The sequence below is a fragment of the Rosa chinensis genome, chromosome 3 (genome assembly GCF_002994745.2).
Source record: "Rosa chinensis cultivar Old Blush chromosome 3, RchiOBHm-V2, whole genome shotgun sequence".
Lineage (NCBI taxonomy): Eukaryota > Viridiplantae > Streptophyta > Magnoliopsida > Rosales > Rosaceae > Rosa > Rosa chinensis.
In genome coordinates this window covers 27,581,519-27,593,720 of record NC_037090.1, presented here as the reverse complement: position 1 = coordinate 27,593,720, position 12,202 = coordinate 27,581,519, and the positions used below count along the sequence as shown (strand labels likewise).

General features: G+C 36.6%; 1 protein-coding gene across 1 annotated transcript; it reads right to left on the bottom strand.

Moving 5' to 3' along the window:
• Nucleotides 1-6,835: 6,835 nt before the first annotated feature.
• On the bottom strand, nucleotides 6,836-10,484 carry LOC112195294 (calcium-dependent protein kinase 8). Its single transcript, XM_024335704.2, has 8 exons — nucleotides 9,716-10,484; nucleotides 9,360-9,483; nucleotides 9,131-9,274; nucleotides 8,843-8,995; nucleotides 8,584-8,699; nucleotides 8,292-8,459; nucleotides 7,496-7,729; nucleotides 6,836-7,288 (listed from the first exon to the last, which is right to left on the bottom strand). Exons 1-8 carry the CDS (start codon nucleotides 10,211-10,213, stop codon nucleotides 7,136-7,138), a joined length of 1,590 nt encoding a protein of 529 aa, XP_024191472.1. The 5' UTR covers nucleotides 10,214-10,484; the 3' UTR covers nucleotides 6,836-7,135.
• Between the last annotated feature and the right edge of the window lie 1,718 nt (nucleotides 10,485-12,202).

Here is a 12,202-nt window from a genome sequence, read left to right as displayed (position 1 = left end):
AAAAAAAACATTCAAATATGCACTTATATGTAATTACTCCTAGAGTTAATACTTTAAAGTTTCTCTTGTTTTTTTTCTTTTTGGCATGCAATTGCTTTCAAGCGGGCAGACTCATGCACCGACCCCAATCAGAATCTTGTCTGGTGCTTCGGTTGTTACCTCCGTCCTTCACAAAGTCATAATCGAAACAATCATGCACTACCAACTTTTAACTTGTAGCAGCAGCACCTAGCTAGTTAGCAAGGGTGGCTTTCATGAAGTGGACCTCTATACTAACCAATTTCTCGCAGCAACCAACCATCTGTATGTGTGATGTGGAAGAGATTGGTATCTAAATCTACCAAGGAACTCACGATATGATCACACATGTATATATATTACGTATGTCGTACAATATTATTTATGCATGAGGAAGTTGTTGATGTTTCTATATATAGAGCCGGATCCATGAGCAAAACGATCTTTTTATATGCAAAGTGCCATAACCACATGCTCATTTCAACATATTGGATAGGGAAATATCCGCATCTCCATCCATGAGAAGTTGGTCGGGCTTAATTTTGGCACTTTCCACCATGTGAAAGCCGTAATCAGCAATTGAAAATATACATAACGGGACAAATAAAATCATTATTACGAAAATGCTCATATATCTAAAAAGCTACTGACTTTAGCACAAACGTGCTCAAACATCCCTGAAATTTGAAAGCTATTAAGTCTAATATCAAAAGTTATTGGTACCTAATGGAATTGATTCGAAGCATCGATATGCACTTACATCAACATAAATGAATGACTGGATAGTGCACTTGATTTTTTTTTAATTAAAAAAAAAAAAACTAACTACAAATATCAAGTACTACTGAGATCACCTAATAGATGTTAGGTCACTTACACTACTGATGGTAGATTAAAGAATTTTCAGATCCACAAACCCAAAAATTATTGACCCCAGTACAAAATTTATTGTCCCCAACCTAAAAGTTATTAACTATTGTCCTAATACTACGATTACCATCCTTAACCAAAATATCTCACAAATACGATCGTACTGGTTTCCTTTGATTTTCCATTCAATTAATGATAGAGATAAATCAAGTCGGGAAAACTTGCGGTAATCTTTTTTTCCGACAAGGTGAGTCGGCCTATTCTCGAGGCCGGTTCAAGTTATATATATTGGGTTTGGGTTTTAGCTTTTTGAGTGGAGTCAGTGGACTAACATTCAAATACTTTCTGGTCTTTGGAAAGAAAATTAGAGTTGGAAAGTTTCGGAATCCTTGGCGCCTAAATCTGTCTGAAAGCCCTAGTATTCAAGCCCACAATAAAAGAGCCCACAATTCCTCACCTTTAATAAGAAGTTTTTTCGACAAATACCTAAAATAAGAAGTTTATAAATTGACCTGTACACCCAAGTTTTAATGAAATTGCTACGAACATATTATTCATAATAAAGTGGGGAACCCTAGCTAGCATTATCTTAATTTTCTATTTGAGAACACGGTGAAGAACTCCATCAAAATAAACTGACTGGTCAAGAAATAAATGAAAATGCATGAGTCAATTGTATCAAGTGTAAGGGAGCAGGCTAAATAAATTATAATAAATATAATAAGACTAAATAAATTTAGAAACCACTAAATTAATATACATTAATACCAAATTTCTAACATGCATTCTTGTCTTGGTATATTCCTTGCAAATTTATACGGTAGTGTGGACTGTATTTTCTATCACTAGCTTCCAACTATGAGAAAACTACTTGCAAGCTTTTTGATAGTTTGCATTTTTACTACATCGTCAAATTTTAATGCTGGGTATTGTCAAGAAACTTTTAATGTGCTTGACTACGGTGCTGTTGGAGATGGCCAAACCGATGATTCTGAAGTAAGTTTCTTAGTTCTTTGCATGCATGTTCATGATTTTCTTTCATTCTTTTACTAATAAGAAGTTAATATATTTGCACGAAAGGCTTTCTTGACAGCATGGAGTGCTTTATGTGCAGCAAAAGGAACACCAGCACTTGTAATACCAATGGAAAAAACATTCCTTTTGCAACCTACAAAATTCTCAGGTCCTTGCATATCCAATGGCTCTATCTATGTTGAGGTAAGAAATTAACTAGCAGCTGAAACCAAATTTATGACTTATTAGGCCAAATGTTTGCAACCGATGAGAGGCTTTTTAACATTAATCAAGATTACTTATGTGTTAAGCTTTGAAATTGTTGAATTGGTGGGTGACAGATTTTGGGGAAAATTGTGGCACCCAAAACTCCTCAAGAATGGAAAGAGTGTGAAAAAGAATCCTGGCTGCTTTTTTCAGAGGTGAACAACCTAATCATTAATGGAAATGAAACAGGAGTAATCAATGGGAATGGTTTACCTTGGTGGACAGAGGTAAGCCAACTTTATTTTAATTTTTTATTTATTTTTTTAACAGGGTTGATTCTATTAATAATCAAGCCATGAAAACAGTCCAAAGTCTAACAGAACATACATAAGAAAATCTAGGACAAACTGGATAACCTATCTAAGCCACAATTAAACTCATTAAAATCTATAGGGACGCTCGCTGAACATCCAGCCTAAAATAAACAAGTATAATCTCGCTCTCTAAGAAAAATATTTTCATCTAGTCTAATCTGCAAGGCATGCAATTGTGGTACATATATGAACTAGAAACATCTTTAAAAAGCCAACTTTATTATTAACCATGTCTTTTATTTATTTATTTCAATTTCATTCATCAAGCACATTCAAAAACTTTTATGATCAAGGGGTATATAATGGTCTCATTAAACCTCTTGTCCAGTAGTAAAGAGGAAGAGTACCACACTCCATTAGCTATATCATAGACTCATCAACTAAGATTGAGGGCTAAGCCAGGAAAGCGCCATCTCCACCCAAAACGTAGGATATAGGGAAGAGATAGAGCTAGGTTCCGATGCCATATATGCAATGAGTGACTTTATTAACCATGTTATAAATTTAAATTTACGCACATAAATCAGCATTATGTTGCTCATTTGTGATAGCTCTCTGTTATCTAATGTAGTAGTTAATTCACTTATTTTTCAGGTGAATAAGTCGAAAGTAGAGAACTCAAAATGCGATAGACCAAAGGTTAACTTTATATCCGCCGATACATGAACTTGCACGCTCATACACGCATACGCACATCGGCACATACACACAAGCTCACAAATTTGATGATAAATTCTGAAAATATTGGATAACTTATGCATTGTAGTGCAGGCTCTACGCTTCTTCAATTGTAATGATCTTCAGTTAAGTGGACTCACACACGTTGATAGTCCGAAAGGGCATATTAGCATACTAAACTGCACCAATGTTATAGTATCCAATCTTCATATCATTGCACCAGATGATAGTGAAAACACAGATGGCATTGATATCAATATGTCAAGACATGTCAATATTCATGACTGCATAATTGGAACAGGTAATGCGTCTATATCACTATTCTTTTCTTTCTTTCTTTCTTTTTTTGTTTTTTTTTTCTGTTTGAATTGCAATCATTTTTTATTTATGTAAACTGTTTCTTTTCCTGGGGTTGTATATATTATAACAGGAGACGATTGCATTGCTATTAAACGTGGCTCAGTCCTTGTCAATGTCACCAACATTGCTTGTGGACCAGGTCATGGAATTAGGTTAGTACACTAAGGTGGTGTTTGTTACGTGGGACTATTATCCCCCACCTTATTTCCTATAATAGTCTAGGACTCTTCTAACCTGGGATATGCTATGTTAATACATGACCCATGTTTGGTACTGCTTAGGACTAAAGAGCAGAATAGTCAAAATAGTCCTATCCCATGTTTGTTTGTGTATTGGACTAAAAGTTGGTAATTTGTAGAGACATGAACAATTTTATGAGTTTGTGAGAAGAAAGGAAAATTGGAATGAGAAAGCTGAAGACAAATCCAGAAATTGTATCCCTTACGTGACCAGTTACAGTTACTTGGTCAGTGACATGGTCAGTTACTTAACCAGTTACAGATACTTGGTCAGTGACATGGTCAGTTACTTGGTCAGTGACATGGTCAGTTACTTGGTCAGTGACATGGTCAGTTACTTGACCAGTTACAGATACTTGGTCAGTGACATGGTCAGTTACTTGGTCAGTGACATGGTCAGTTACTTGGTCAGTGACATGGTCAGTTACTTGACCAGTGACATGGTCAGTTACTTGACCAGTGACATGGTCAGTTACTTGGTCAGTGACATGTTCAGTTACGTGACCAGTTACATGACTAGTTACAGTTACTTGACCCAGAATTGATCAACATCCAAAATCAATGAAAACAAACAACCAAATAAGAAGATAAAAACACAGACGTTGTTAAAAGAAAGAAAAAACCCAGAATTGATCAACATTCAAAATCAATGAAAACAACCAACCAAAGAAGAAGATAAAAACACAGACATTGTTAAAAGAAAAAAAAAACCCAATCTTGAAATTGATCAATTCTTAGCAAATCAAGCTACCCAGACACCAATTGTTACAACCCATAAACAATTGTTAATAGAAAATCAATCCATAGTCTTTAATTTAACAAATCACAGTAGATACATGAGAAGAAGAAGCTAAACAGGGTTGAAGGGAAGAGGGAATCAGAATCAAAGCAAAAGGAGCATGACATAGAAAAGAAATTGAACATAGAAGTTCAAGGAGGATGATGCGCGATCGAGAGTGGAGAGACGAGGCTGAAGCACGAAAGAGAAGGAGAGACGAGGTTGAAGCGCGCGAAAGGGAAGAAGAGACTAATGCGTTGTTGAAGCCCGTGCTTCCACAGTCCGATGAGTTTTGGGGGTTCTATGTAAGAAGGTCGGGAGCTGATGCGGGGACTCTCTAATCTCATTTAATTGAGTCCTCATGTGTGCCAAACGTGGGATGAGTCTTATTTTCTTATATAAGTTACTCCAATCCAGTCCAGTCCCATGTAACAAACATAGCCTAATACTAAAACTTAATCCCTTGATGCGTGTTTACAATTGTTACATTTCAAAATTCTCCATCTAGTGTGGGAAGCATAGGAAAATTAGAAGGAGCTTATGAGACAGTCGCAGAGGTTTTTGTACGAAATTGTACCTTCAATGGTACGATGAATGGAGCTAGAATCAAGACATGGCCCGTATGTAATAACACTTCAAAACATTTGTTGAATTTTATATAGTTGAATGCCTGAATGGTATAATGGTTAGGTTCTCATTCTGGTTGAGCCAAATTTTTCTTAAACTATACCCACTATTTGTCTTCTTTTTTCTTCTTAGGGTGGTTCTGGATATGCCAAGAATATCTCGTATGAGAAAATCACTCTAATAGGAGTTCAAAATCCTATTATTATTGATCAAAACTACTGCAATGGTGAACACGACTGCGGTAATATAGTAAGTTTAAATTTTCTATAGTTTTTTAAACTTTTCATTATGAACATGATAGGGACGAGCAAGAGATATTTATTCTTGAAAGTTTTTTGAGTTCTCTGTTCCTGTTTTTTTTTTTTTCGGTTTTATTGTTAAGAAAATAAGGTTCCGTTTGGATTCTAGGCACGGTGAATACCGAAGAGCTAATCTCCATCATCCTCAAGCTACTCCAGTCCCATTTGTGCACACACAAACCTTGAAGTGTTATTAATCCATTACTATGTTTCTAGAACCAACGATGCATCGGATCTGTTCTTATAGTCTAAGGTTGTGATCTGCTTTAAAAAAATGACAGACGTCGAATTCAGCCGTGGAGGTGAGTAATGTGATATTCAATGACTTTCGAGGAACTCTGGCGGATGAACATGCGATTACATTTGATTGCTCCAAGACTGAATATGGCACTCTAGCTTGTCTCAACATTAATATGGAGCAAATCAACATTACTTCCATAGATCCCGAAAAGGAAATCTCCGTCTTATGCAAGAATGTAAATGGAACTACTGAAGATACCAGTCCCAGTGTTCATTGCCTACAAGCTAGAAATTCAACCATTGATGCAGATAGTCCTGATGCAGATAGTCCTGATCCCTACGCCTATTCTTTTTAGAACCATGTATTGTAAGTCTTAGTTTCTTCTAGATAGGGCTAGCTTCGATTATTGTTTTGCTTTTGGCCTATGATGGGAGTTAAAACAGTTTTCTGTTTGAAAATTGAGAAACTAGTTATTATTGTTTAACAATCCAAGGGTGAGCTTCAGAACGAGCTCCAAAATAGTCCGTAGTTTTCATGTTTAAAAGAAGCAACAGAATGGAATAATAATAATCTTTCGAGATAATATTTTCAGAATTTGTTATTTGTAAAAATTTGGTGTGTTAATGAGTATTCTTATTAAATTATTTGGTGCGTATAAAACTTCCCTCACTGGAATCCAGGTGAGCTAGAAGAATTTCGTCTCGGACCAATAGCAATTTTGTTCTTGTTCTCAACTGAACCAACCAAACTAACAAAACCTTTAGGTTATCGAAAACTATACTTTAAATCATTAAAACTAAAAGTAGTTGAGCAATTCACATCACCAAGTAGTTGAGCATTTCACAATAGAACACTATAAGTTTGACCTGTATTCTCTTACTCGTCAGTTAGCAATTGTGTAGGCTTTTGTATTGTGAAATGTGAACACGTCCACGAAATTTGCAAAGATTCACAGGATGGGAAGGATAGATGATTTGGAAGTAGCAATCAACTATTTTCCCGGTTCATAGATTTTTGGTCATCCTTGGCTGCAAGGCACCCAAAGTCAATTATATCAATGGACACCTCAGGATGATAAATTACTAAAAAAGCATGTCATGTCAAATAGTTTGGTATTGCTAGCAAACTTTGACAAATGGAACCATAATTTCACATGATCACTTTGATGAAAATATATGCCAATTTTCTATAACATATTTACAATCACAACAATGAATTTCTTTGCCAACTCACTCTACATCAAGACATGAGAAAACCCTTGGCTCATATCCTAATAATCACAGAAGGGTCTACAAAAGGATGTAAAATTAACGGAGGAAACTTACAGAAGAAAGAATTACAAAAACACAAACAAAAAATGAACAATTCTTTCATTAACATGTATGACGTATCACCTTCCCAAAAGTAACCTTGAGTCAGTCTTCCAGTCATTAACTCTCGGTTTTACCTTCCAATGATCCATCCCTCATCAATGTCAAACTCAGACTATTGAACCGCTCTCGTGAATACTGCCTTGACGCTTTTCTCCAATCTGTGCCGGCCTTCATCATGGCGGCAAACTCCTCGTAACTTATTTTTCCATCCTGCAATCATAAAAGGGGATTGAGTGTGGATTCTAAGGAGGCATAGACCAGCATAAATAGTAATAAGAGTATCTAGTAGAGAAAGCACACACTATACAAGAATAAATTCCTAGTTTTGCTTCATGTATGTAAATTTGCGGGCGTACTGATATTAAGACAAGCAGATACGGATAGTTACAGTTTTAAATAGTATGAAATGTGACCAACCTTGTCTGTATCCACGTCATTGATAATGGCACTAATAACATCTTCAACGTTATCATCAACTTCAGGAGCCAAGGCAGTTCGCAACTCCTCAACTTCAATGTACCCACTTTTGTTTTGATCAAAGAAGTCGAATGCTTTGCGAAGGTGCTCATCATCATTGCCCATCCTTCTTAGGTGAACAGAAATGGCTACAAACTCTCCATAGTCCAGATACCCATCATTATCTACATCACCCTGTAAATCAATGTCTGGTTAATATGTGTAACATTATAGATCTTCATATAGTCTACCAAGTGTAATGATCCAGATACTTGTGAATTCGAAGCACATATGTGTGATAATTCAGTCATTTCAAAACAATCACTTCTATTCCTTCCCCCTTTGCCCAAATATCATAACGGATTAGAGAAAAGTTCACTTTTCTAAATTTCTTTTTGCTCAGATAGATATCGCATGTAAAACTTTGGAAACTTTAAAGAAATGTTTCAATTTGTTTTGCTCTTTTCTTTTCTCATGATATAAATTGTGGGATAACAGGTGGGGGGTTACTTTTGAGAAGTTAGTCATTAAATGTGGTTTCTAAATGTAAAGGGTTTAGCAATCATACATACAGACATTAAATGCTAACATCATACCACTTTCATATATTTCTACACAATTCAAAGTGCCATTTCAAGATCATACTATACCCACTGTGGACTCCCAAGTCCAGACCCACCAAGCCAAAGAAAGAAAACTATAGTGACTTAATAGAGCTAAAACATGCAAAGAGTTCAAAATACAGGATAGTACTTACAGCTTCCATTAGGATATGAAGATCAGTATCAGGTATCTGATGGCCAAGTTTATGTAACCCAATTCTTAGCTCATCAATGTTAATCTTGCCGTTGTTGCTAGTATCCATGAGCTTAAATCCCTCTTGTATGCCAGCAACTTCATCCTGGGACAAATGCTCAGCTATAACCTGTAAATTTAAATTCCAAAAGAAAAAAGAAATGGTAAGGAATCATATAAATCACACAGTAGAGCATCCAAAGCAAATGCAGGAGCCTGAAAAAATTATAAAACCAAAAAATTTGAGACATTACCTTGAGTGCACTTTTCTTAAGCTTGTTCATTACAGAGAATTGCTTGAGCCTTGCTCTCACTGTTTCCCCTAAAGAAACATTTGGAGCTTTCTTTGCATTTTGCAACCAAGTATGATCTGCATTCAAAGAAGTAAGAACAAGGTACGTGTTGGTTATATTACAATTCCAGTAGATTCCAAAACTGGTGAAACACAAAGCAACAAAAATTACATCAACAACCGAGTGATAAACACCACCATTTATCAGAGCTTATCCTTACCTAGAACTTGCTGAGCTGTAAGCCTCTGCTTCGGGTCAGGATTAAGCATCTTCTTCACAAGGTCTTTTGCATTATCAGAAACCTTAGGCCAGGGGTCCCTCTTAAAATCTACAACAGACCGTATAATTGCTTGTGCAACTCCCTGTTCAGTTTCTGCAGAGCAAGATAAATAAAGTCAGAAAATTTCAAAGATCATAAGTCAGAATATTAACAAAACTTTTCTGGAGGGAGTTGCATCTCTAATGAAGTGAAAATATTAAACACGAATATGAAAAACTGAAAACACACCTGCCCAGAAAGGTGGAACACCACAAAGTAAAATGTAAAGTATAACTCCAGCACTCCACACATCAACTTCAGGACCATAATTGCGCCTTAGCACCTCGGGAGCCATGTAGTATGGACTTCCAACAATTTCACTAAATTTTTCACCTGGTAACATACACAAAAAGGTTAACACATCAGCGGCACTGAACAAAACAAGATAATCAAATGGGGCAGCTTTGCAAAGACTTACCAGGCTTAAAGAAGACCGACAACCCGAAATCAATTGCCTTCAAAGCCGCTGTTTCCTTCTTGTTTGCAAATAAAAAGTTCTCAGGTTTGAGATCCCGATGCATCACACCGTGCTTGTGGCACATCTGCAATAGAATTGAACGCGTCAAACTCATGAGGTGAACTACTCAGAGAATAAGTCCCGTCAATGGGGAATCTACACAACTATCACAAATTGTCCACCAAAAGAATGATTCTTCCAAAAGAATGGTTATCATGTGATAATATCTTTCTAACGATCCTATTAAGTTACTTTCCTAAACCATATTGATCGGGAATTTAGTCAAAGTGGTGAAAATATTCAAATTAAAATCTGACCTGCACAACTTCCACAATAGTCTTAGTGACAGCAGCAGCGGCACGCTCGGTGTAATGCCCCCTGGAGACGATCCGATCGAAGAGCTCACCGCCCTCACAGAGCTCCATAACAAGATGGACCGCATTATCATCCTCATACGTATCTTTCAAGCTCACGATATTGGGGTGGTTAGGCAAATGCTTCATGATCTCAACCTCCCTCCTCACATCCTCGATGTCCACAGCCGTCCTCAGCTTCTGCTTCGAAATCGATTTGCAGGCGAACTTCTCGCTGGTGACCTTGTCAGTACAGAGATAGGTGACTCCGAATTCTCCGCGGCCGAGCTCGCGGCCGAGTTCATACGTCCGCTCGATTTCGGTGCCGGTTGGGTCCTTCAAGACGGAGAGCTTGCTGCCGCCATGGGTGACGGCGTAGTCTATGGCAAATGGGTTCGGCTTGTTCTTCTTGTTCTTTAAGGGCGAACCCGTTTGGGGAGGGGTCACACAGCAATTACCCATTGAATCAAGAAAACTCGATCAAATCAGTCTTATGGGTTTGAGATGGGAGAAAGAAAAGAAAGATGGGGGATTTAAGAGACGGGGTTTGGGTTTGGGTTTGGGAAGAAGATGAGAAGGGGAATTTTTTTGCGTGTGAAAGCCACCACCAGCATTTGATGAAATGAAAGAAGAAGAGGAGAGGGTCCAACGTCTTTCGAAGAGACTTCCCTCCTAACTCTCTCTCTCTAGACTCTCTCTCTCTCTTCGCATTCACAGTTGGAATAGAGAGAAAAAGTCCAGAGATTCCAGAAGGGGGAGCTCTGTAGTTTCCTATAATATTGTTTTTCATTTTTTTAAAGGTCGGTAAACAATGCCCCTCTGGAGTTGTGATAATTACACAAATGGGTATTTTACTTTGTTTCCTATTTGGCTATTTTGTACTTTATGTGGAGGATTGGGTTTTTTTTCTTCTTTTAATAAGAGGATTGAGTCTTTTTTGGAAGAAGAAAATTCATAAAACAGATAAGAAAGTTCAGTGCTCAAAGGAACAAAATCGGCAAAACAAATCAAAAAGAAAAATTGCATGGCCGGCGAAGGAAAAAAAAGAAAGAAATGACTGATTTTTTTTATTTTAAATTGAACCAAATTAAACTTAATATTGTACCAAAAAACAATCTTTAACATTATTGAAAAATCAATGGTTTTTGAAAGTCAAGTGTTAGTTGCAACCGCACCACCAACGCTAACTACTTCGAGGTTAGTCCGGCCTATGTAATCTGTTAATTGAATTGTATTTTTATTTGTTTTATTACATTCATTGAGTGATTTTTTTTTGTTCTTAGTAATTTCTTATAATTCATAAGGTCTCATTCAACTTGCTAATTAAGTTTTTGAGTTCTCACGACTGACCTTATATATCGGTAATTCATATATTCAGAATTATCGAATATTAATATTGATGTTTTTGCCTGCACTATAAGATAATTTAAAAAAGAAAAATTGACAAAAATTAAAATTATTTGGGAGATAATTAAACCCTTGACATGTGGGTGATTTTATTTTAGCAATTAATATCAGCAATTAAAGCACTCAAAGGAGATAAACCAAGCACTCATTTTCTTTGTGCATACTTCACCGCCAAAAGTAATACAAGTGGCAGAGTCCAATTGGCTGGCATACAGACCTTCTAGAAGCCAACCAAACACTTTGGGGGAAAACGAATAAAACATGTACATGTCCCAATTTATTGAGCATTTATACCTTTTCAACCGAAAAGGGCAATTTGGTCATATCGGAATATTTAAGATGGCATTTATAGACCGGCGACTATTATCTTCGGAGCAAGAAAAGTTTATTTGTGTGGAACCCACTGAAGTAGTAAATGACACTCGTGCCCTTAAATAATGCGTCAGATTCTTGGTGGCATAGGTAAATTCCCCGTTTTCTTTTTTGTTTTCTCTGTCTGAGCAAAAAGGGGTCCGGATAAATAGAAAGCCAATCTCTGTCTCCACTCTCCAGCCGTCCGGGGATTGTGGGGGAAGGGTAGATCCGTCATTTGAGAATGAAAGCAATAAAAATGAGCATCAAAAGCGTCGCCCCCGTCGGTCAAACACGACGATTTTGACTTTAGGGAAGGGAACAATATTTGGAATTATTTTGACTGCTTCTCCCAAACGAGTCGGGTAAGCTAGGCACAAGTTTTTATATTGATTTTAGTAGTCGGAACGAAGAAAAAAAGAAATAAAAAATAAAAAAATCGAAAGAAATTGGATGATGCTTAGGATTGGACTCTTTTATATGAGTGATCAAGGAGCTCATTTTTGGAATCTTTTAGGGTGTACTATAGATCTTCTATTAGAGTTGTGATATTGGGCATGATATTGACCCAAAAATTGATGACAGTAATATACAGAGTTATGTATTTTATTCTTTTTAGGTGAATGATGATAATACTAAAAATTATAAATTTAATCGAGTATGTGATAAGTATTTTATTTGGTTAAAATTTAT